The 23,341-nt window shown below is 51.5% G+C and overlaps 1 protein-coding gene across 3 annotated transcripts in view; it reads right to left on the reverse strand.

Annotated features, from left to right (window-relative positions):
• KCNAB1 (potassium voltage-gated channel subfamily A regulatory beta subunit 1) overlaps window positions 1-23,341 on the reverse strand; it is a 76,129-nt gene that overhangs the window by 50,780 nt on the left and 2,008 nt on the right. The window contains exon 1 of one of the 3 annotated variants that reach the window (XM_059822525.1): window positions 21,575-21,816. The exons of the other annotated variants lie outside the window; for them this stretch is intronic. Within the exon in view, the coding sequence (XP_059678508.1) occupies window positions 21,575-21,816 (242 nt within the window). Of the gene's footprint in view, window positions 1-21,574; window positions 21,817-23,341 lie in introns of those variants that run through there. 3 annotated transcript variants of the gene reach the window in all.

Here is a 23,341-nt window from a genome sequence, read left to right on the forward strand (position 1 = left end):
GGGATGGCCCCGTCAGGAGCCTGCGGGAAGCATGGGAACGGGCCTCCTTTGTGCTCAGAGGGAAGGCAGGCGCGTCAGGCAGATGCCTCCCGTAAAAATAGCTGCCGGCATCGCTAAGCAAGGAGAGGACCTCTTCTAACAGCGAACGTTTCGACGTTAAAATGGGCTAATTATGAAAAAAAAAAGGGGGGGGGGGGAGAAAAATTGCTCTGCTACGGTGTGCCAGTGAGTTAACACATTAATCCCATGTTTCTGGCACCCGGAGCCGCCGCCTGCAGCCCCACGCTCGCAGCAGTGCCAGGGTTAATCCCTTCTCCCCCCAGCCGAATAAGCTGCAGCGCAAAGTCTTTGAAGCAAACCATCCCCATCCCTTGCTGCAGTTGGGGCTGCAGTCGGAACTGGGAGCCCGGCTCCGAGCCGGCAGCTCGCCGATGCCCACCGCCACGTGCCGCCTCTCCCAGGGCGCTGGCTTTGGGCGCCGAGGGCAGGGGCAGCCCGGGGACCCCTGGGCTGGTGGGCTGCTCACGGAGCGGTGGGAGGGCGAGGCAGGGGTGGGGGCGGTTTGGAGTCACCCCCAGGACCCTTTCCCGTCACTGCCACCCACCAGAGCAGCCCTGGGGAGGACGGGCGGTGGGGGGCAGCGAGCAGCGGTTTGGGCACGCCCCGGGTGCAGACCCACGGGAGAGGGTGCCCATGGGGTGTGCGTGGGTGCAGAGGGGGCGGGTGGGCGAGGGCTGGAGCTGCGGTCACCCACTGTCCCTTCCCCAGCCCTGCACGGGCCGGTGGGAAATGGTCCACCGGGATTCCCCGCACCCTGCTCCTAAATCTGCCCTCAGCCTCCCAGGAGGGCTGGGGGGGGCGGGGGCACCTCCGGAGGTGCTCTCGCCCACCTCCTGCTCATTGCCCAGGCTGCCCAGGCCCCCGTCCCGCGGGGGTGCGAGTAGCTCCGAGGCCGGAGACCCCCCCAGCCTCCCCGGTGACCTGCCAGGCTCTCTCCTGCTCCAGGCACGCGAAGGTGGAGCAAGAGCAGTGGCAAGAAGAGAGAAGCTGGAGGTGCTGGTGTGGCGACGACGACCTGTTTTGAGCTCAAGATGACAAACCTTTGATTTCCTCCCCTGCAGCGGGGGCACACCACCGTTTTCTCCCCCCCCCCATCCTGCTGAGGAGGGGGAGTGCGAGAGCGGCTGGGTGGGTGGCTGGCAGCCAGCCAAGGCCACCCACCGCCCAGGGTGACAGGGCGAATAGCTGCTGACGAGCTCCTTGCAGTTCATTTATCTAATGGCGCATTAATGCTTACACAGCACATTTCTTTGAGGATGGAAAGCACTATATCGGAGTAAAGGAAGTTACTTCATGGTATTTTTCAATAGGGTTGGGGGCAGACGGACCCCTGGGCGCGAGGTTGGAGGAGGGTGGGCAGGGCTGGTCTGTGGGGTGGAGGTCAGAAAGCTAAGTACTAACTAGCTGAACGAACCGCTGCAGGGCTCTGTCTCAGAAGAGTTAGCTTTGAGAGAGTTTCCAGACATCTAATCAGTGAGTTAGTATCACAGATCACAAATAAAGGCTGTTAAATACCCAGAAGAGTGGGTCATCTGGGGGCACAAGCCATGGGGTCGCTGACACCAAGGTGCCCCATGGTGGGGCCTCGTCCAGGACATCCTCCGTGTCTCCATGGGACTGGGAGATGCAGCCGGAGCGTTGGTGGTGGCACCCACAGGGCTGTGCCTTGACAGAGCAGCCAGCCCAACGCAGACTAAGCACCCACTCGGCTTTTGGAGCCCAGCTTTGCCTTTCGGAGCCCAGCTTTGCCTTTCGGAGCCCAGCTTTGCCTTTCGGAGCCCAAAGCAAGATTGACAAAACCGGGATTATCTCTCTTGCCGATGGACATACAGCATCCTCTTGCTGAGCACAGGTATTTCAAGACGATGTATTTTTGCATCTTGTTCTATGCGTGCCTGGGGAGCTCCCGTCGCAGCCAGCAGCTGGCTCTGCCGGCACTGCCGGAGGCTGTGACTTGGTCTAGGTCACTGTCACCCAGGTCCTGGTCACCATCCCTGCTGCCACGGCTGCCCGTGCCCTCGGGTGCCAGGGGAGGGCCAGGGAGGGGACAGAAAGGGGCAGTCACGTTCTGCGCTGGCACATCCCACGGACCATATTAACTCAAGCCGCTTAGCTTCGGAGGGGTTACAGTCTCTGCCAAAGAAATATGTATTTAAATAGGGGATTTATTTCATTTCCCTGAACAAGATAATAACTTCTAGACTAAAACGTTGGAATAACATAATTTTGTATCATGAAAATCCTGAGCTTATAAAAACAAGAGGTATGTGACAGCCTCCGTGGAGGACAGTGCTGGGGTGCGGTGGCAGCTCAGGCTCGGCCACGAGCCTCTGGCCAGGCTCTCCGTGCCGCTTCTGTGCCACCAAACTGCTACAGATGCAGCTGTTTGCCAAGATATACGTATGCATTTCCCCCCTGAGGAAGATGACAATCACTCATTAAATAACTTGCTCAAAATGCTTCATCAAGCAAATCTGTTCTAGCACAGATGCTCACAACCACGCTGGCTTTGCCTTTCCTGTGATCCCTGTTAGCCCCGTCCCAGGAGCCGCTGCATCCATCCCGGGGTTCAGAATAAAGACAGGAGCCAAACACAGACCTACAGCAAGGAGGATGCTCTGGGAAGTGCAGAAGCCAGGGGATGTTCTATGGCTCCTACAGAAATACAGTTTTCAATGCCCTGGACAGTCTGTTTCTTTGCCCAGGACCTTGCAGGGGCAGGATGACACGCGCCGCTGCAACAAGCAGCATGGAAACCTCCCAAAAGGAAACAAATACTTTATTCAGACCCGGTTTGGTCCCTGCGGAGGCACCGAGGGGAGCTGGGGCCGTGCGGCTGAGCGGGTGATGGACAAGCCCTTCCCCGGTGCTCCCCGCGGGCAGGGCTTGCAGCGCGGCCGAGCCGGGGGCACAGGGGCTCTCGGCTCCCGGGGGGCCGGCAGCAGCACGGCTCTTGCTGTAACGAGCGGGAAAAAGATGTTTCTGCAGTCCAAAATATAAAAAGAAAACAAGGTCCTTCAGTCTGGGTTGGATGAAACATTTCAAGCTGATGCAGACCCGGCCCCCCGGCACGGCCCAAGCTGAACGCGCTGCTTTCTTCTTTCGTTTTTGTTTTAAATTTCACCTTATAGCGAAGCAGCTTTGAAACATTATGCCAAGCCTGGCTTGAGACTTTGCTTCTTGATGGCTGCAGTCATAGACTATTGACACGTGCCATTCTGCTAAAGCAAAGCATTTCACTGGACAAATATCAACGAGCATCTTATTCATTTCATTGAATTTAAGCTGATTGCCAGCTAAACCTGTATTTTCGGTAATACCGATAGGCTGCATATAAATTCTGGCAGGCTCTGGCGATCTTTTAAGATGTCAGGTCTTAATTTCATGCCTGCCTTGTGCTCAGACCTCAGCAGCAGGCTGTACTTGCGATCGCCACGTGTGTTAATTAAACAAAACACGCTGCACGGGCAACGAGGCTACATCGGCTGGTCAGCGTGGGGCAAAAGGTAGAGCAGATGGCCTCTGCCTCCATCCCTGCCCCAGTCATGCTTTACCAAATAAAACCTTTCAGTGCTTTTTATAACAGAAGATGCTTTTTTTCATCACCAGCTGCAAAGTTCATGTTTCCACCTAAAAAATTAAACTGGAAAGTTTCATTGAGCTATATAAAATCTCATCTTTTGCATAAATAATCTGAGTATTTCTCAGTCTTAACCTTAATTTCTTACAAAATTGTCTTTGAAATTTTGAGTGCTGATAAAACAAATCCAAAGAGCTGACAAAACAAATCCATCCCAGTTATGTGGCCGGGACGAGGCAGCGCGGCTCCGTGCCCGAGCGGGTGGGTGCCCAGGAAGGCTGCCCCACATACACCCCCTGCACCACCCCTCACCGCCGCAGGGACCTTGGCAGCTACCCGGCCCCTCTTTAACCCAAAGAACCATTTTTGCTTCGTAAGGGAGGCGGGATTGGCACATCTGCAGGGACACGTGGGGGCCGTGAGCGGGGCAGCCGCCCCGGGATGTTCTCAGTGAATCACAACATAATTAGGGTACATTTTCGCCTTACTTCAGTCGGAGGTTTTATGCACCGTGGAAGACACACAGCGGTGTTTGGCTGCAGGTTGCGATAAGGAGGAGAGCTGGACACCAACCACATGCAGCCGGTTACATAAACCCACATCCCTGCACGCTAATCAGCAATCCAGGTCACCAATAACGATACCATCTCAGCCGGTTTAAGCCCTTCAACTGAAATCCTTCAACGTCAAGGGAAGACGGCAACTTAATACAGCAGCAAACATAGCACCCATCAGTGCCAATGTCAGATAAGCCCCTCTGCAAAGTTTCTTTGCTAGAGGCCTTTTTTTTTAGCAATGCATAAAATTATTTTCGGTTTACCTATTTTTTGTTTAAGTTGTGGCTGCATATATATATATATATATCACGTAGTGGGGGGGAATGGTTAACAGTACTTTCCAGTGCCCTTGGGGGCTGTGCTGAGAGCACCGGCTGCTCACACCAGGTTACGCAGCCGCAAGCCTCGCACAGGGCTCCTGGAGGGACTTTGCCAAGCCCCATGGGTGGGCCGGTGTCTGTGCTGGGCGTTGGGGACCTTCTGCGAGCTGGGGACAGCGGGTGCCACCGAGCAAGGTGCCTGGGATGCGAATGTGGAGGAGGTCCTGAGCACCCCCACGCCTGCAAGGGGCTGTGTGCCCGTACCCCTGGGCTGAAGCTTGTGCCAACCCTAGGGCAGCGTTCAGATGGCAGCTCCTAGCAAGTAAAGGGCCTTTACTCCACGGCACAAAGCAGCCATGTGCTCTTCCCGCTGGGGGTTTCTGGTTGCCTGAGCCCCATCTATTCCAGGGCACCCCTTGGGCCAGCGCATTTCGACGTCCCCACCAGCCCCGGATGCTCCCCGAGGCGCGGCGGGCAGGCACGTAGAGCTCTTGGAAGGGGACGCAGCTCAAATTGCTTTTGTTCCCAATGCCACCGCAATGCCATGCATAAGCAGAAGGTTATGGTTGTCATTGCTCACTATGGCAGTGCAAACAGAATCCCAGAATCACTAAGGTTGGAAAAGCCCTGTAAGATCATCAGGTCCAACCACCACCCCAACCCCACCATGCCCACTAAACCATGTCCCGCAGCGCCACGTCCACACCTTCCTTGAACAATTGGTGTTGCATCACCGCTGCATAATTATGTGCAATATTAAATGCAAAGTCCGAAGCGTTTTCCTGCTGCCACAGACACAGCCTCTCCCCGCCGGCGGCCGCCCGGGCCGGGCTGACAGCAGCTCTCTGCGCTGCCTTACGGGACCTCAGCCGGGCGTCTGCAGGGGAGAGCCCACTGGCATTCTGCCCGCCAGCAAAACCAGCACCTAGCCTGGCTCTTGGGTGTAAAACACAGCACAGCCCTTAAGTACCAACTGCTGCATCGCCTCTACCCCGGCAGCTTTCCCTCTGCTCCCTGCGGGGAAGGGACCTGCACCCGCGGCCAGAGCAGCACCGGGGACCGGTGAGGTGCAGCAGGACAGAAGAAGTCACCGCTTCCAGGCTAGAGGCACATTACAAATATGACTTCGGCATTCGTGATAAAGTTGTAACCACGTTGGACATTTTGACAGGTGCTCAGCAGGACTTTGCATGCAACGTCATTGGATCAGCCAAACTTCAGAAAGCTGCATGGAAGTGCTAAAAATGCAGCCGGCAGCACCGTGACGGCAGGATCCCGCTCCAGAAGCGGGGCCTGGGGAATGCAGAGCTCTGCCCACGCAGCTTTTCCACCCGAAAAATGCCCTTCTTTATTCTACCTAACAGACCAGACCTCGCTAGAGCCACCGCAGGCTGTCCACAGCTGCCTTCCCAAAATCCAGCGCAGCCGTTTTAGTCGGTAGTCTCCAAGACTGGCCTTCACGAGAATTATCTTGATATATTGCCACAAAGCCTCGATTTTCAGACTTCCACACAATAATTCTTCCACAGCACAGCGGGACGCGCTCAGGGAAATTCTGTGTTATGTCCCAATAAAAGTTTCATTGGGCCATAAAAGCTCTGATTATAAATACAGCCCGCGCGCATCTCTCAGCCGTTTCACTCCATCTCAATAGCTGTTTGAAAACAGGTTTCCTGCTGGGCTAATTACTTATGATTGCAGCAGTTCCGTTACAGCTCCGTAAACCGGGCTGATAGGGACACTGGCGAGATAACGAGCGCTGCCACCCAGGAGAGCGGGGAGAAGAGCCCCGGAGTCAGCTGGCGTTAGGAAGCATCGCCCAAAAGGGCTTCTGCGGCATTCATCTCAATTCACAGCCGAGGCCCTGCTGCAACGGGGTGCTCACCCGCTCAGCCGAGGAGCGGTCCCGTCCGAAGCGGCAGCGATGAACCCCGCAGCGATTTGTAGCTCTTTCGGGGTGTATCTAAACCCAGGAGGAACGTTTATTTTTGATAACAGCGCTGGAAGCTTGGCAAGGAAATGAGCTGCGGAACAAAAGCACAGCACTTATCTAACGAACAGTCCTCATATTTTCACTGGTTTCACATGAAAAACTTAATTTGCATTTGTAATTGGACTTGAGGAAGACTGATCAAAATTCCCATTAAATGTTTTTTAGTTAAAACGTGTCGTTCTGGCAGGTTTTCAGCCAGTCCAGCTGCAGTGCCCAGCCCGGGCTGCCTCTGATAGCACGCGAGACCTGTTATCAGCTCCAGCCCCAAGCCTGCCGGCCGGAATCCAAGGGCTCCATCCTCCCGCAAGGGACCACAACAGGGAGCGTAAGAGCGCGGGCAAAGGGAGCCGGGCTGCTGGCCCTGCTAACACGTGCAACATGTTAAGGCCGGGGTATAAATACGGCAGCATCGTCCCAGCCCCGGGAAGGCACACTGTGTGAAACTGGAAATGCTGCTGCGCTCTTCCGCAGGGATAAACCCCACGTTAGCGTTACAGATTCTTCAGGATGTGATGAAACGATAAACGAACCAAAACTGGCATGAAAAATACACTGGCTTTGCTTAATTCCAATTAGAATTGAGCCAGATGCCGGCAGGGTGATAAATGTGCGAGGTGGCTTCCCTGCAGGCAGCGCTGCCGAGGTTTTCTGCTCTGCCCGGGCAGGAGCTGAGCCCCCGGAGCAGAGACCCTCAGCTACAGCCTCACCACAGCTGCGCAGGTCGCCCTGCAAAAATGGGGGGTTAAAAATAAGCGGCAGAAATCGAGAAAATTCGCCTGTTCCAACTTCCTAAACCCACCTGGTTTCAGAGCCCTCCTCCTTTTGTTTTCTTACATGCATTTCTATGTGATGTATGCAATCTGTACATCATAGAATCACAGAACCCCTAAGGTTGGAAAAGCCCTGTAAGATCATCAGGTCCAACCACCACCCCAACCCCACCATGCCCACTAAACCATGTCCCGCAGTGCCATGTCCACGTGTTCCTTGAACACAAAACTCATATAGAGTTGAACATACCATATTTTGAACTCATATAAAGATCTGCTCACGAGGAACTCATGAACAAACTCCCATCTAATTTTCAATCCCCCCGGGTGTCCAAGGCGCCCGCTTGCCAGCCCTGCAGATGCTCAACAGCTGCACCAGGAGCACCCACCGAGAGCCCACAGCAGCCCCCCGGTACAGCCCCCAGGCACCGAGGGAGCCGCCTGCTACCGAAGAGCTTCACAATAGTTATCCAGCTCTACACAATATTAAATAAATTGTCACTTCATATAATGTGAAAGAATCAATACTGAAACTGAGACCCAGAGCTTTCCATGTCTTACAAAGAGGATGTAACCTACCGGGCGCCCAATGCAATTAATCAGTGACTTATCCCGGCAGATGGAAAACATCCACCAGCATATTGCCTATCGCCCTATTAGCTGCGCTGCTCCCCGCTCCAAACCGGGTAATTTAATTTTTCCATGTTACCTCTTTCATTTCTCAGATGACTGAAAGCCAGTGGCTTACAAGATGGGCTCCAGAAACGACCATTATTTAATGTATTGTAATACATTGAACAGGATTAAACATGATTTAAGCACTTAGAGCTGCACAAAGCTCCATTGCGCAGTACAAGAGGTTTTCTTGGGTTCTTCCCCCCAGGGGAGGCTGGAGCCCCTGACACGGGTATCCCGGTTACTGAGTGATGCATCCCGGGCCCGGAGGAAAGGAGCATCCCCAGCAGCAGCAGCGTGGTCCCGGGGAGCCCCCCGATATCCCCGGGCGTTCGGGGTTGTCGTGCCAGGCTGAGGGACACCAGACAGCACGTGGCCGCAGGTTGCTCAACACTTTTCTCACTTCCGTTGTATTGCAGGGGGTTTTGAGGGAAGCGGCAGCAGCCCCCGTGCATCCCCTCCCTGCGCAGTGCGGCGGGGCAGAGCCTGGTCCGGGGCACGGAAGGAAGCGATGTCGGCCCTAACGCCGGCCCTGAGCACAGCCCGCGGCTGCTGGCCACAAACCAGCCTCCCGGCAGGAGGTGTTAAATAACAACGAAACGTTTTCAACTGCAACCTGGTTTTCTACCATAAAACCCATGAAATAGTTAAAGGAAGGTGAAGAGTTAGGGAAACGCACTGGGGTTGGCAGCTCGTGGCAAACAAGTGGGTTTCCATTTTGCCATACTCATACTCTAGACCACACGTACAGAAAATGCAGGTTTTAACCAGGTTAACCTGATTGATAAATCTATTCCAAATAAAGCTCAGCCTAAGCTATGTTCTTCCAACTCGTCTGTGCTTATGGAATAGTAGGTTTTAGGCAATTGTGTATATATCCTGTTATCCATACAAGTCAAATATCACCCAAGCATTACTTGTAACAGTTTAAAACTCTAAATTAACTCATATGAAGAAATACATTGCTAAGGTCTTGGTCTTCAATGCTGAATAATACACGACTCCATTCCGCCCTTCTCCGGGATGCGCTGTAGCAGATGGTTGACTAATTATCGTGCGATAACTTCTGACTCTTCGAGATGAGCTGGCAGAGGGTCAGAATAAAGGCGAGGTACTGGAGACTGCGTTGTTTGCAAAACTTTCTCCCAGTGGACAGCCCTTCAGCAAACGTCCCACTCACCCGGGAACCCTTGGCTTTCTCTTGAGCTGCATCCTTCTCTGGCCGGCGTGGGGACTTGCACTCTTTTGTGAGCAAACTAAATGAAAGCTGTGTGTCTCCATCGGTGATTATCTTATGTAGACCAATACTGAATAATAAGTGCTATTAAAATATCGCCTGGTAGTGATGGGTTGATGGTTGGACTTGATGACCTTACAGGTCTTTTCCAACCTTAATGATTCTGTGACCTTCCCAAATAGTATTTTTTTAAAAAAGAATTTTAATTCTTCTCCTGAGATTCTCTCTTTCAGCTGCAACAACATTTCTAATTATTAAAGTGAGCGGCACAGGATGAGAATCCCATCAGCTACATCCAGCAAAACTGGCACCAGACCTCCCTCTCTGCATCGGAGAGGAAACTCTTCCCATTGACCAGCACTCCCAAAATAATGAGAGGCATCTGTTGGAATTAGTCATTGAGGAGAATTATCACGTCATCCAGAACAATGTCATTTGCTGAAATGCAGCAGATTACTAAGAACTGATCTTGAGTCCAATTAATTTTATCATTGCCTTTTCACGCTGCCAGGCTCCTCTTCGGGGAGCGCGTTACAGCAAAAACCATTGCGTCAGCACTTCCTCCGCGACTTAGTTACGAGCCTACATCGCTAGTGAAAAAAATCATCATTTCAGGAGTTCTGGAATCTGCTTTTTACCTGAACAGGGTGACTTCTTCCACCGGGAGTTCTTGCCGGAGTAGGCTTTGGGAACGTTTCGTGTTTGCTCAGAGGTGCAGGCAGAGCACCCTGCTGCCGGGAAAAAGCCAGGGACCGTGGGAACGCTTTAGATCCCTAATTTTCCCCCCACTCCCTTTGGACTAAGGGGAAATATACTGTTCTTTTCACTTCCAGAGCCCTCTGCAAAGACTTTCTAACTTTTATTTTTGCGCCCGAGGCAGGAGCACGGTGTACCTCAGAGCAGTGTGATGTCTTTTTAGTAAATTAAATGCAAGGCGCTGTCTTCAGGTGATCTCCAAGCACTGCCAAGCACTTCCAAGCCAAGGATCCGCTGTACTTCCCAGGGCCAGTGCTGGCCAGGCAAGTAGTCCCTGATCTCCGAGTGCATCCCAAATGGTATTGAACAACCACTTTCATACTGGAACGGTGCCCATTTAATTAACAAAAGGATTTGCAAGAGGATTGTTACTTATTGCCAAATGCATAACCACTCATTAGGTCCTCAGGGGAAAAGAATAATTACTCCTGCAATCTACGGGGTGTCTTTTTCTGCAGTGAAAAATGTGCATTTCATCACCCCAGCTGGGATGGACAACTGAGAGCTGTCGGGGGGATCTGCTTACCGCAGTTGTGGCTGGACAGCCAGGATAAGCAGCTCCCCCCGCCAGCCTCGCCGTGCCTATTTGGACACGCTAAGGACCCCCGTGAACTTCACAAACACCCTGGGAAAAAACAGCGACCATGCTACTAGAATTATGGAAACGCTGTGTTGTTTTCTGGAGTCTTTCTGGCACGGGGATGAAGCCAAGCAACTATGAAAATGTACACTGGAAACAAAAAAAGAAGCTTATCAGGCAGTAGCAGGTCTGCAGCAAGATAGTTTAGCCGTGGAAAAAGCTGCCTTTCAAGTCAGCCTCCCCAGGCAGCAGCACACAGCAGAGCCGGGGGAGCCCGGCTGCCGGCGGTCCCAGCCGCGCACCCACGGGGGCCTCTGCCCAACGGGGAGATGCAGAAATAGAAAGATGGTCACCTCAGTACGGGGAAAAACACAGAATAACAAAAATACGTTTCAGTTGATCATTTTGGCTTGCTTAAACTGCAGAAGAAGCAACTTCTGATTCAAAGACCGGTGCAAAGAATCGCCCTGCTGAGCTCCATTGCTTGCCGAGCGTCCAGGGGTGATGCTGGTACTCCCAGAGCACAGGTAACCCATTCGTACTTGCACCAGCATAACAGGTTGCCCAGAGGATGGGAGAACCATCGATTCAAGGAGCATCCTGAAATAGCATCATTACACCTAGTATTTAATAGCAGACAGCACTAGAAACTGTATCTAGAGGTACCAAGAGCAGAATGCCCAGAGATCCCCCATCGCAGCGCCACTGTGGAGCAGATGCTCCAGCTCTGCCCTGTGTTAGATTTGTTACTCCTGTGTTATTTACGGCAGTCGGTCCTGGGGAGCGGCCGCGGGCTGGAGCCGTGCCGTGGGGCAGCCCCGCAGCGGCTCCCCGGGAGCTGACACCCCCTCCTTCAGGGCTGGCGTCAAAACTAACCTAAATCTCCACCCGCTTCCCTGACCTGGCAGCTCTTTCCTGACGCCGGAGCAATTCTGAGGATGAGGAGAAAAGTGCGATCTGAGGATGAAGGGTCCCTCCACCCGACAGCTCCCTTCTAAAATCAACCTTGATCGGAATCACAGTGCAGCTTCGCCTCCTCTCAGACATTTCCTCTTTGATTCTGCCAAATTCTTCCCGATAGCCCCAGGTCTCAGAAGGGCATTTTTTATCCTAAACGTTTTGCCTTTGCAATATGCTGGACTGGACAAAGTATCACATTTCCAGGAGTTTCCTCGTTTCCTTTCCCCAAGCTTGCATGCCCTGCAAACTCTAAATGCAATGAAAACTCACTATTAATAATCACTAGTGTGCAAACAATGATTAATAACCAAGAGGGAAAATTAAGGTAATTCTCCAAGCACAGACTGAGCCATAGACCTGCGCTGCCAGGGCTGGAAAGGGGCATTTTCTGCTCATACTGGGAGACCCGCAGTGGGAGGGATGGGGATGGGGCAGGAGGAGTAACTGCAGGGAGGGAGAAAGATGTTGGAAGAGCAGCTGCCATCACGTTTGGCTATTTACTTCAATTAAGCAAAGCAAAAGAGTTGCAATTGCATCAGTATTGGCTTTGTATTGAAGACCAAAATCCGTTTTTATTCCACCTGAACGGCAGCCACCTGCGACGCCAAGCGCCGAGTCAGCATTGCCAGCGCACTCGCCACAGTCAACGACACAGAGACCGGCTCGCAGCCTGGCGTTGAAGCGAACCTCTTCAAAGCCTTGCCGGAGCCTGGCTTTACGACCGTTTCCTCAAGGATGGAGCTTTGAAATAAACCAGCAACCTGACAGCTGCTAGAGGAGGTTTAGCCGGGATTTTCCTAAGCTCAACCCTCCAGCGATTCACCGTTCGGTAGTTTGTGTCAGTGCGACCTATGGCGAGGTCCCAGTCTCAGCAGATCCCAAAGTCAGCCCAATATGTTCTTTTTAGGAAAGGGAAGCCAGCAAGGCGAGGTGGTGGAGTTGCTCTTTATGTGAGAGAGCAACTGGAATGTACCGAGATCTCCCTGGGGGCAGATGAAGAGCATTTTGAGAGCTTGTGGGTAAGGATTAAGGGGCAGCCTAATATGGGAGACACTGTTGTGGGTGTTTATTACAGGCCACCTGATCAGGATGGGGAAGCTGAGGAGGCCTTCTACAGACAGCTGAGAGTCGCCTCACTATCACAGGCCTTGGTCCTCATGGGGGACCTCAATCACCTTGATACCTGCTGGGAGGCTGCACAGCCAGGCATGTACAGTCCAGGAGGTTCCTCCAGTGTATTCATGATAACTTTTTGACTGAGGTGGTGGAGGAGCCAACAAGGAGAGGTGCACTACTGGACCTAGTACTGACAAAGAGGGACTGGTGTAGGACATGAAGGTTGGGGGCAGCCTTGGCTGTAGCGATCATGAGAAGATGGAGTTTAGGATCATGTGCAGTATGCACAAAACAACAAGTAGGATTGCAGCCTTGGACTTCAGGAGGGCTAACTTTGATCTCCTCAAGGAACTGCTTGGAGAAATCCCATGGGTTAGGGCTCTAGAGGGTAGGGGGGCTCAAGAGAGCTGGGTGATATTCAAGTCCCCAGGCTCAGGATCGGTGTATCCCCAAGAGCAAGAAATCAGGCAAGGGAAGCAGGAAACCTGCGTGGTTGAGCAGGGAGCTTCTGAAAAAGCTCAAGCGGAAGAAGGAAGTTCACAGTAAGTGGAAGAAGGGACTGACCACGTGGGAAGATTACAAGAATGTCGTCAGAGTATGCAGGGATGGAACAAGGAAAGCCAAGGCCTCCTTGGAATTAAACCTGGCAAGGGATGTCAAGGTCAACAGGAAGGGTTTCTTCAAGTCCATTGGAAGGAAAAGGAAAACTAGTGAAAAAGTGGGCCTGCTGTCAAATGAGACAGGTGCCGTGGTGACAGAGGGTGTAGAGAAGGTGGAGTTCCTGAATGCCGCCTTTGCTTCAGTCTTTACTGCTCCGGCCAGCCCTCAGGAGTCCCAGACTTTGGAGGTAACAGAGAAAGTCTGGAGGAAGGAAGACTTTCCCTTGGTTGAGGAGGATCAAGTTAGAGACCAGTCAAGTAAACTGGACATGCACAAGTCCATAGGCCCTGATGGGATGCGCCAGCAAGTGGTGAGGGAGCTGGCAGAAGTCATTGCTGGGCCACTCTCCATCATCTTTGAAAGATCCTGGAGAACAGGCGAGAGGCCTGAGGACTGGAGGAAAGCCAGTGTCACTCCAGCCTTCAAAAAGGGCAAGAAGGAAGACCCAGGAACCTACAGGCCAGTCAGCCTCACCTCCATCCCTGGAAAGATGATGGAACAGCTCGTTCTGGCATCATCTCAAAGCATCTGGAGGAAAAGAAGGTTATCAGAAGTAGTCAGCATGGATTCACCAAGGGGAAGTCATGTCTGACCAATCTGATAGCCTTCTACGATGGCATGATTGGATGGATAGATGAGGGGAGGGCAGTGGATGTTGTCTACCTTGACTTCAGCGAGGCTTTTGACACCATGTCCCACATCATCCTCATAGGCAAGCTTAGGAAGCGTGGGTTAGATGAACGGACGGTGGGGTGGATTGAAAACTGGCTGATAGATAGAGCTCAGAGGGTTGTGATTAGTGGCACAGAGTCTAGTTGGAGGTCTGTAACAAGCGGTGTTCCCCAGGGGTCAGGACTGGGTCCAGTCCCGTTCAATATATTCATCAATGACCTGGATGAAGGGATAGAGCGTGCCCTCAGCAAGTTTGCTGATGGCACAAAACTGGGAGGAGTGGCGGACACAGCGGAAGGCTGCGCTGCCATTCAGCGTGACCTGGACAGGCTGGAGAGTTGGGCAGAGAGGAACCTCATGAAACTCAGCAAAGGCGAGTGCAGGGTGCAGGGTACTGCACCTGGGGCGGAATAACCCCGTGCATCAGTACAGGTGAGGGGCTGACCTGCCGGAGAGCAGCTCTGTGGAAAGGGACCTGGGAGTCCCGGGGGACAACAGGATGGCCATGAGCCAGCAATGTGCCCTCGGGGCCAAGAAGGCCCACGGCACCCTGGGGTGCATCGAGAAGAGTGTGGCGAGCAGGGCGAGGGAGGTTATCCTCCCCCTCCACTCTGCCCTGCTGAGGCGCATCTGGAGTTTTGGGCTGCCCGGTTCAAGGAGGACAGGGAGCTGCTGGAGAGGGGACAGCAAAGGGCTACGGAGATGATTAGGGGACTGGAACGTCTTCCTTATGAGGAAAGGCTGAGGGACTTGGGGCTTTTTAGTCCGGAGAAGAGAAGACTGAGGAGGATCTTGTCAATGCTTATCAATACTTCAGGGGTGGGTGCCAGGAGGATGGGGCCAATCTTTTTTCAGTGGTGCCCAGTGACAGGACGAGAGGTAACGGGCACAAACTTGGTCATAGGAAGTTCCATCTCAACATGAGGAGGAACTTCTTTCCTTTGAGGGTGGCAGAGCACTGGAACCAGCTGCCCCGAGGGGTTGTGGAGTCTCCTTCTCTGGAGATAATCAAAACTCACTGGGACGCATTCCTGTGCAACTGCTGTAGGTGACCCTGCTGTGGTTGGACCAGATGATCTCCAGAGGTCCCTTCTAACCCCTGTCAGTCTGTGAGTCTGTGACTCCCAGATAAAATCTGGTTTAATCAAGACTGCCTGGACTGAGTTTCATCCCAGGGCACGCACGCAGACTGCAGACTTCAAACCTGTCTATAAATATAGCCATAAATATCCCAAACTTTCAAGTCAGCCCCCTGGAGAGATGCTGGATGTGCTTTGCACGGCCGATGCCCTGGCAGGGAGCGGAGAGCAGGCTCAGCAGGCAGCACCCTGCCCACGGAGGGGCTGATTTATTCAGCATCTGGCAGCACAGGCTTTCAAGCTGGAGTTTGACAGGAGCAGAAGGTGTGCAAAAAGCAGTAGCAAGCGTGCAAATTCCTGCTGGGCACCGGCAGGAGCTGCTGCTTTGCAGGCAGCTACGGCTTAGCTGGGATTTACTGCTGCGGTGGTGAAGTGGGAGGACAAAATTTGCTTTGTCTTCCACCTACGGCATGGGGAGCTTCCTACGGAAAGGTGCGAGTAACCCTCGAAGTACTGGCAAGGTGGATCTGAGCTTTTCCACAGCTTTGTTGAGGACTTTATACTGCATGTGCATGTGTGAGCATGTGTGTGTGCGTACACGCGTGTGCAGGCACGCACACATGTGTTTATCGCTGGCGATGGCAGGAAGGCGGAAAGCAGCAGGCTCAGGAGCCAGCATCGTATGAGCAGCTAAAGAGCTCCTCCTGCTGAAACCCAGGCAGGGAGATGGGGCTCACGCTGCACACAGGCCATAGGCACCATCCTTCCGAAGGAGTAAAATGGGATTTCTTACTTCAAGGAGGAAATACCACGCTACAAACACCGTACACGCATGCGGATGCCCTGTTCACATCCTAACCCACACCCGTCCCCTGTTTTCATCCCATCTTCCCCCATTAGTGCACGGTATGGGCAGGAACCCTGCAAAAATAACACAAAACCCGAGGAGCAAGTAGAAACTGGAATCATTTGGAAAAAGGATAGACGTGGGAATATCTGCCATCACCACTGCACTAGATAGCAGGCGCTGTCATTTGAACAGACTAAAGAAGAAAAAAACCCACCTATGAAAAATTACGCTGGCTATTAAGAAAAGGACAGAGCAGGATGTGGCTCTGCAGATCAATCTGCACAGGAAATAGGGAAAACATTAACGCTGTAAGCTATATCCCAATAAATATAATGCAACCGTGCTCTGAATTGAGCAGATTAGGATGGGATTACCGTGCAGGATTATAGGACCATATCGAGCGCTCTCACGTATTTTGCCATCTAAAGATTAGATATTTTAAAGCTTTGGTGCATGAAATGAGCCTGACCAAGGGAGCCTGAAAAACCAGCTACAGCAAAGTGGTCATTCCCAAATTCCCCTCTCTGTAGTAGCCCTGTGGGGGTATAAACACAACCCCAGAAGAAGGGACAAGGGCTGAAGAGTGGGATCTGCCCGCTCACCCCCTGCACATTGCCCCATCTCCTGGTGCACAGCCATACTGGCGCAAAGCAGAGCATCTCTGCGGATCTGCCACGCAGATGATGCCCAGGAGCGCATGCTGAGAAAAGATTATCAGGAACTGAACAAAAATACAGTAATGCCGTTCCCGATATATCCCCTTGGCTTTCTGCCATCTGCCATTTAAAAATTCGCTGTGCTAGAAGTTAAACCCACCCCTTTGTATCTGATAGCCTTTGATGGCCTTGCCTGATACCTAACAACGTTTCAAACACGCTCATACTTTCAGCATGCAAAACATCCCGCGACAGTGAGTCCCCAATTTCATTACAAGATGCAGGGAAAGTGTTTCTTGTGCTTTAAACCCGTTGTCCAGAAATTTCATTTGCATTCCCTCTGGGTCCTGCGTTATGGGAGACAGTGAGTTACTTGCTACAGGCTGTTCCTCATTTTAAACACAACTGCTGTAATCCCTGTCAATCATCTTCTTCCTAAGCGAAAAGCCTGTTTAATCACCCGGTGCAGGGACAATCCCATCCCTCAGAGCCCTGTGCTTGCTGTAGCCCACCTGACTGTATCCGTTTGAAATGGGATGGCCAGCACTGACTGCAGGATTTGAAATGTCAGCTCCCAGAAATTTGTAAAAAACCCCAGTTTTTTACTGTTAAGCATGTTACGTTTTCTAACACGGTGTTTGCCTTTGTGTCTACCACAAGCTGACGTAACTCAGGGATGGGGGGGACGTTTCAGCAAGAGTTCTTCTCCAGGAGCGTGTTGTCTTTTTGCCCATGCTGGCCAGTGCCTTCAGTGGTCAACGCAAAATCCTGGTACTTACAAAAGCCTTTTGCTATTTCAGGATTTGAACCTGTTACCCAAGTGCCGTAACTGCCTCGGTGAGGTTACCAAACTGGAGACCCTGTCTAGTAAGTATAGCATTTTTGATCTCTAGTAATGCTTAGAAAGTACATAACAACATAGTTGAAAGACAGCATTCATTCTGGCGCTGCGGGCTGCCTACTTCACTCCCTTATTGCTTTTCCTGACACAGATTTGGACCACCGTAATACACACACCAAATCAGACATACAAATCACAGCCCTTTTGCCATCAGTGTGTCCCTTAGAGCTCTCTGGCTGTATTTAGCCACAGTAAGTATTTTCATTTTTCAGAATTAAGAATCACAGAATCACTAAGGTTGGAAAAGACCTGTCAGGTCATCAAGTCCAACCACCACCCCAACCCCACCATGCCCACTAAACCATGTCCCGCAGTGCCACGTCCACACGGTCCTGGAACACCTCCAGGGATGGTGACTCCACCACCTCCCTGGGCAGCCTCTTCCAGTGCTTCACCACTCTCTCAGGAAAGACATTTTTCCCAATATCCACTCTGAACCTCCCCTGGCACAACTTGAGGCCATTTCCTCTTGTCCTGTCACTTGTCACTTGGGAGAAGAGACCAACACCCCCCTCCCCACAACCCCCTTTCAGGCAGTTGTAGAGAGCGATGAGGTCTCCCCTCAGCCTCCTCCTCTCCAGACTGAACACCCCCAGCTCCCTCAGCCGCTCCTCAGCAGACTTGTGCTCCAGATACCGGCTACCTGGTCACGGCAATATTTTTATTACCAGCACCTCCACCCGTCATGCATCAGCACGAGCTACCTCCTCCTCCCCATGCATCAAACCAGACTGCACGTGATTTGGGGAAAAAGAAGGAGCTGCGTGAGGGTGGGTTTTACCATCCGTTTGTCTCGACGATTTGCAGGTGCCCTCTCCTCCCCGCGGGCACTGTGCCCAGCTCCTTGCTGCACCGGCTGATCGCTCGCTCTCCGATGGTGGCATTTCCCATCGCAATCAGAAAAGAAAAGAAAAAGGAAACATCCTGCAAAGGGCTACCTGCTGGCCAGCTTTCATACAAGAGCTTCAGCACAACCGTCCTAACTCTCAAGTTTTTAATTAGCTTAACCAACAAAAGCAGCGTAAACCGGGCAGAGCATCCCAGCGCGCTCTCAGGACGCAGGAACTCCTGAAGGTTTCCTGCAGGACAGCCTGGGAGGGGCTCGCTCCGAGCGAAGCCAGTTTGCCAGGGGCTTGTGTGCTGCGGGAAGAATTCATCCCCCCGAACGAAACCTCAGCTAAATATAAAACAGATAAAATATGAATAGAAAACTCTACCCCCAGCTCAGAAGGCTGCTGCGTGGGTTGATCCAGCAGCGCCTCAGGAGTCCGTGACCTCCATGAATACTTTCCCCCTGTAATATATGCCAACAGCATGTTTTGCAAAAGTTGCCTGGGTGCTTTTGCAGACGTATACATACAACATTTCACCTTCGGCTCTCAAACCGCAGCTGCCCAAGCACACAGACGCTGTTTTAGCCATGCATGAGCCGAACATTGACAAGTTTTACAGTCACAGCTTCCCAGCCGTGAGGACAGACCCAGCCCGCACGGTTCGGTCTTTAAGAGCTCAGACCCCAGCAAAGTGCGTATGGAAGGAAGCCGTGCAACGAACTCCCCGTTGGATAATAAGACACCAAACTGGCTTTGAAAATGGCATTTTGACTGAGAGAAATACTGTTGTCGTCAGAAACAAACTAAGCTCATGCACTGCTGCACTTCCAGTTACTCAGTCTGAACTAAGCTGTATTTGCTAAAGCAATGAAAGGAAAAAGAACTAATCATCCTATAAATAAACCAGCTTATGCGTATTTAGTAAGTGTTTCTTGTTAACAATTCATTACTTTCCACACATGATTAAATAGCTTTTAATAAAAAAGGAGTTTTTTTATTGGGCTGTCTTTAGACTAGACATGTGGATATCTAAAGAAATGTCTGGAGGGCAAAACAAGCCATGCTGGAAAAGAAAATGTTCAAGCTCATAATAAAACTAGAAGAGCCTCTGTCCTTCTAAAGCTAGAAGAGCAAAAATCTACAGAAAGCAGCAAGCGATGACTGCCAGAAGGTCCCTCTACCCTGCAGCACAGCCCTCTCTCCTGCAGAAGTCTTCCTTCTCCTGGATATGATATATGTGAAACGCAGTAAGTTATAGTTGTTCCTGTCAACTATGAAAAATGCACGTACTTAAAATTAAGCATACGCTTGAATCCATCAGCTTCAATAGACATTAAGCGCATGCTTTATTTTGCCATGACTAGAGGCTCTGATGAATGAAGACCACTCCACTTCATAAGCCGAGACACAGCGAGGTGTACGAGGCGGTTTGCACAGAGCCCGTGCTAGAGCTGAGCATGCAGCCACAGCCCTTGGCACTGGGCACAGCCTCAAGGCCAACACCAGCTACCTCAGGAGCACGAGACAGTCCCAGAATATCTCATTAATTACATTTTTCTGTGACTTAAAATCTCTGTCTTCGGTGCATCCAGGGATTGGGTATCCATCCCTACAGAAGTTTCTCCCCAACCTCTCTGCAGGTTTTCTCCTCCAGGCTGGGCACGTGTTCTGTGCAGCAGCACGTAGAGATGAACATTGCTGTCGAGTTTTGAGCAATGCATTTTTGGCTCAGTAGCAGCCAGGTTCAGTGCCGGGGAGGTGTCTGTACATCAGGGCGGTCTGCGGAATAATCTCCTGTGGAGGAAACTTAAGACACCAGATCATAACTGCTTCATGGGAATGCTGTCGGGCTATGGCATTACTTGTGCTTCTCAGCGAGGGCACAGTAAGTGTCCAGCTACGTCCAGAGTGGACCAACAGCATAGAAAATGCAGAATTAGCAGAGAAACAAGATAAATGGGAATTTTCATGTGTGTACTAACACCAACCATTTCCAACACAACTGCCGCATGGGGTTAGGATCATCAGAAGGGGAGCAAAAGAATTTCTCATTAGAAGGGAGGCAAGCTTCCAGATCTGAAAAACCCGGTTAATCAGAGCATCTCGCTCGGGGACAACATCGCTGCTGCTAACTCGGTGTGACACCAGGGATTACTTCTATCATAGCTTCGCTCGGTGCATGGCATCCCTGGGATGCCGGTCCATTGCCTTTGGACATTTTCCCTTTTCATCACTCGGACACCGTGGGCTCAGTTCTCTACTTATTTACATCGGCTTTCAAGGCTGCGTAACCCCAACTTGCTCCAAGGATTCCCAGCCGGCGCCAGCAGAGCAGAGATACAAAGCCCCTTGCTGTTTCTTCTGATGCTGAAGCACTTCTTTTACACGCTTGGTCCTCCCTGGACAGTGTCTCCAAACAACAAATTTTGCCGGCCAGCAGCTAAGCTGTGACACAACTGAGCCCTTTCCATAAAAATAGTAAACGTGTTATCTTATTTCAATTTTAAGCTCAGACCAGCCATGGGCAAAAGTCAATCTCTTGGGAAAGCAAACATTTTGAAGAAAATTTTCTTGTATTAGAAGCACAGAAAATGTATCTACTTTCCATAAGGGATGTCATCCTTTTAAAATTAATCTCTTTTGAAACAAAACAAAATGACAACCGATAGACTAAGCACACCGATGCTTCTTCACCCATCATTCCCCAGCCTACACTCTCTTTCCCCAGGCTGTCCCAGCTCCCTGAATGGATGAGACCCTCTGCCTTGCACGCTCTTTCTAACACACAAGACATGTATTTCACAGCCTGAGCCCAGCCAGACTCTCGTTCTTGGGCTTTCAGTCCATTTGCTCCAGTTTTAGGGCAGAGCAGGGACAGACATTACATCGAAGCACCGGCCACAGACAGAACACCTCTATTCTCCATGTTTTCTGCTTCACCATTCAGCTGTTATCCTTTTAATGCACATAAATAAAGAAGTTTTCATTAAAACCTCAGAAAGAGTAAATACTTTTACCCAAATTTGAACGAGGCAGTTCAGTAGATGGACACAAACAACTAATGTTAGAAGAGAAAGACCAAATTCAAAGTTTTAAGAGAATAGGTCACATGCATTTAGCTTTGCTCAAAGTCGCGCTAACTCTCATGGTGCTGAGAAGACTTAGAGAAGAAAAGCTACCAAAGCAGACAATGTCTTCCTATTCCGTAAGCCTGCCTGAAGGCGTGCACAGGTTGCTCAGGCAAGTTTCCCGTAGTTTTAGCTGTTTGCCACCAAACTGCCAGCCACCAAGTACCCCAGCAAGGGACATGCAGAAGTACCTGTACTTCATTCCTGTCTCGGCTCGGACGGTCTCTTGCAGCGATAGCCCGTGCAGGTGCAGGAACTTCTCCAGCTGCTTCAGCTCGGCGGCTCGGCTCAGCTTCCCCGGCCAGCCCGCGGCGGGAGGGCAGGCTCTGGGCACCGCGCTTTGCTTTTTACCTTTCAGGAGCGCCTCGCTCGGCTTCTGCAGGCTTGGCTTGTGGGGCGGGATATCCGCGCAGGCGGGCTTGTACAAATGCATGGTCCACCCGCAGAGCTGCACAGAGAGACCCTCAATGCCCCGCAGATGCTGGCGTGTGGGGTCCTCAGGAGCTTCCACCCTACAGTCTGCTGAGGGGAGAGCCCGCTGCCGTCGCACTCCCACCGGTACAAGACGGTAGGAGCTGGGTTGTGCTGCCCAAGAGGACCGCAGGACTGTGAAGCAGTATTTTCCTCCCAGCCATTCTTTATATTATTGCAATTGGCTCATTTTAATTGATGCCCAGGATGGATTCTGGCCAAGATCAGCAATCTTGTTCATCTGCTGAAACCTATCATGGTCAAGTACTCCAAGGGATAAGGACTGCCAGTGGGAAGAGAGAACCAACCCCCTTTCCCAGGTCTTATATTTAGATAATGAGAAATATTTGTTTGGGATTCAATCCAAAGCCAATAAACATAAACCAAATATTCTCAGAGGGTTTATTTCAGGCCTTGGCCTGGACAGATGAACGCTGCAAGCATCTCTTATGCAAGTCATTAAAACATTCTGTTTTCTCATAATCCATTGTAAACTCACATAGCTCAGGTTACCCGGTCTGTAAACTTCCCCGGCCTCTGCGGCCTCCTGGGGCTTCGACAATTAATTAGAAAACAAAGGCTACGGAGCAGCCAAACACAAAGAAGAAAAAATATAACGTAAAAACAAACAGACAAGGGAAATACTTGAGAAAGGAATGAACTGCGGGCATCAGAGCTGGGGCAGGGAAGGAGCACCAGCATTCGGAGGCTGCGTGCCCCCGCAGCAGCCCGTGCGTGGATGGAGAGGGGCTGCGGGAGAGGAGCCGGCAAAGCCCCCAAGATGCCACCAGCCGCTACAAAACCTCCCGCTCCACAGAACCGGCTCCCTCTTGGCACGGGGCAGCAGGCGAGGACATAGGTACATGTCTGAGCACTATGCCTAAAAATAAACGTACCAAACCAACAGTTATTTCACCACTGCTACACAGCAAACAAAAAGGCTCTGGTTCTCAGGGTCTTCATCCCTGAGGGGTGATGGAAGAAACAGCACAGGTTTCGCAGCATCACCAAAGCCAACGCCCGAGGGCAACCAGCGCCCTCGGTCGAGATGACACCCAGGAGGACCACAGTAACCTTTCCTGGCTGACACCAGCTTACAGCGAACACATCATCACAATGTCCGATACACACCATGGAGGCAGATTTCTGAGGCTCTTCTGTTTGAAAAACTCAACCCATTTTCTGACTGCCATTTCAATCCCAAATACGTAGGAAAAATAAGTTAAATAATCAAGTGATGGATGTATCATGAGCTCAACTAATCCTTAAATCTTTCAAAGCAGATAAAGAAAGACTGATCCCAAACCCAGAACATATTTTAAAAGATTATAATTCAATGTCACAGAGGGGAGTTTGGCATGGACATTTGGATTACCCTGTTACTCTTTCTCTGCAACTGTTGTGTCAGGGCCCTGAGGGCACTAATGGACCTCAACGTCCCGGATGTCCCAGGCTGGGGCGGTGGGAGGGGTCCTGCCCTGCCGCCC

The sequence above is a fragment of the Gavia stellata genome, chromosome 11, assembly GCF_030936135.1.
Source record: "Gavia stellata isolate bGavSte3 chromosome 11, bGavSte3.hap2, whole genome shotgun sequence".
NCBI lineage: Eukaryota > Metazoa > Chordata > Aves > Gaviiformes > Gaviidae > Gavia > Gavia stellata.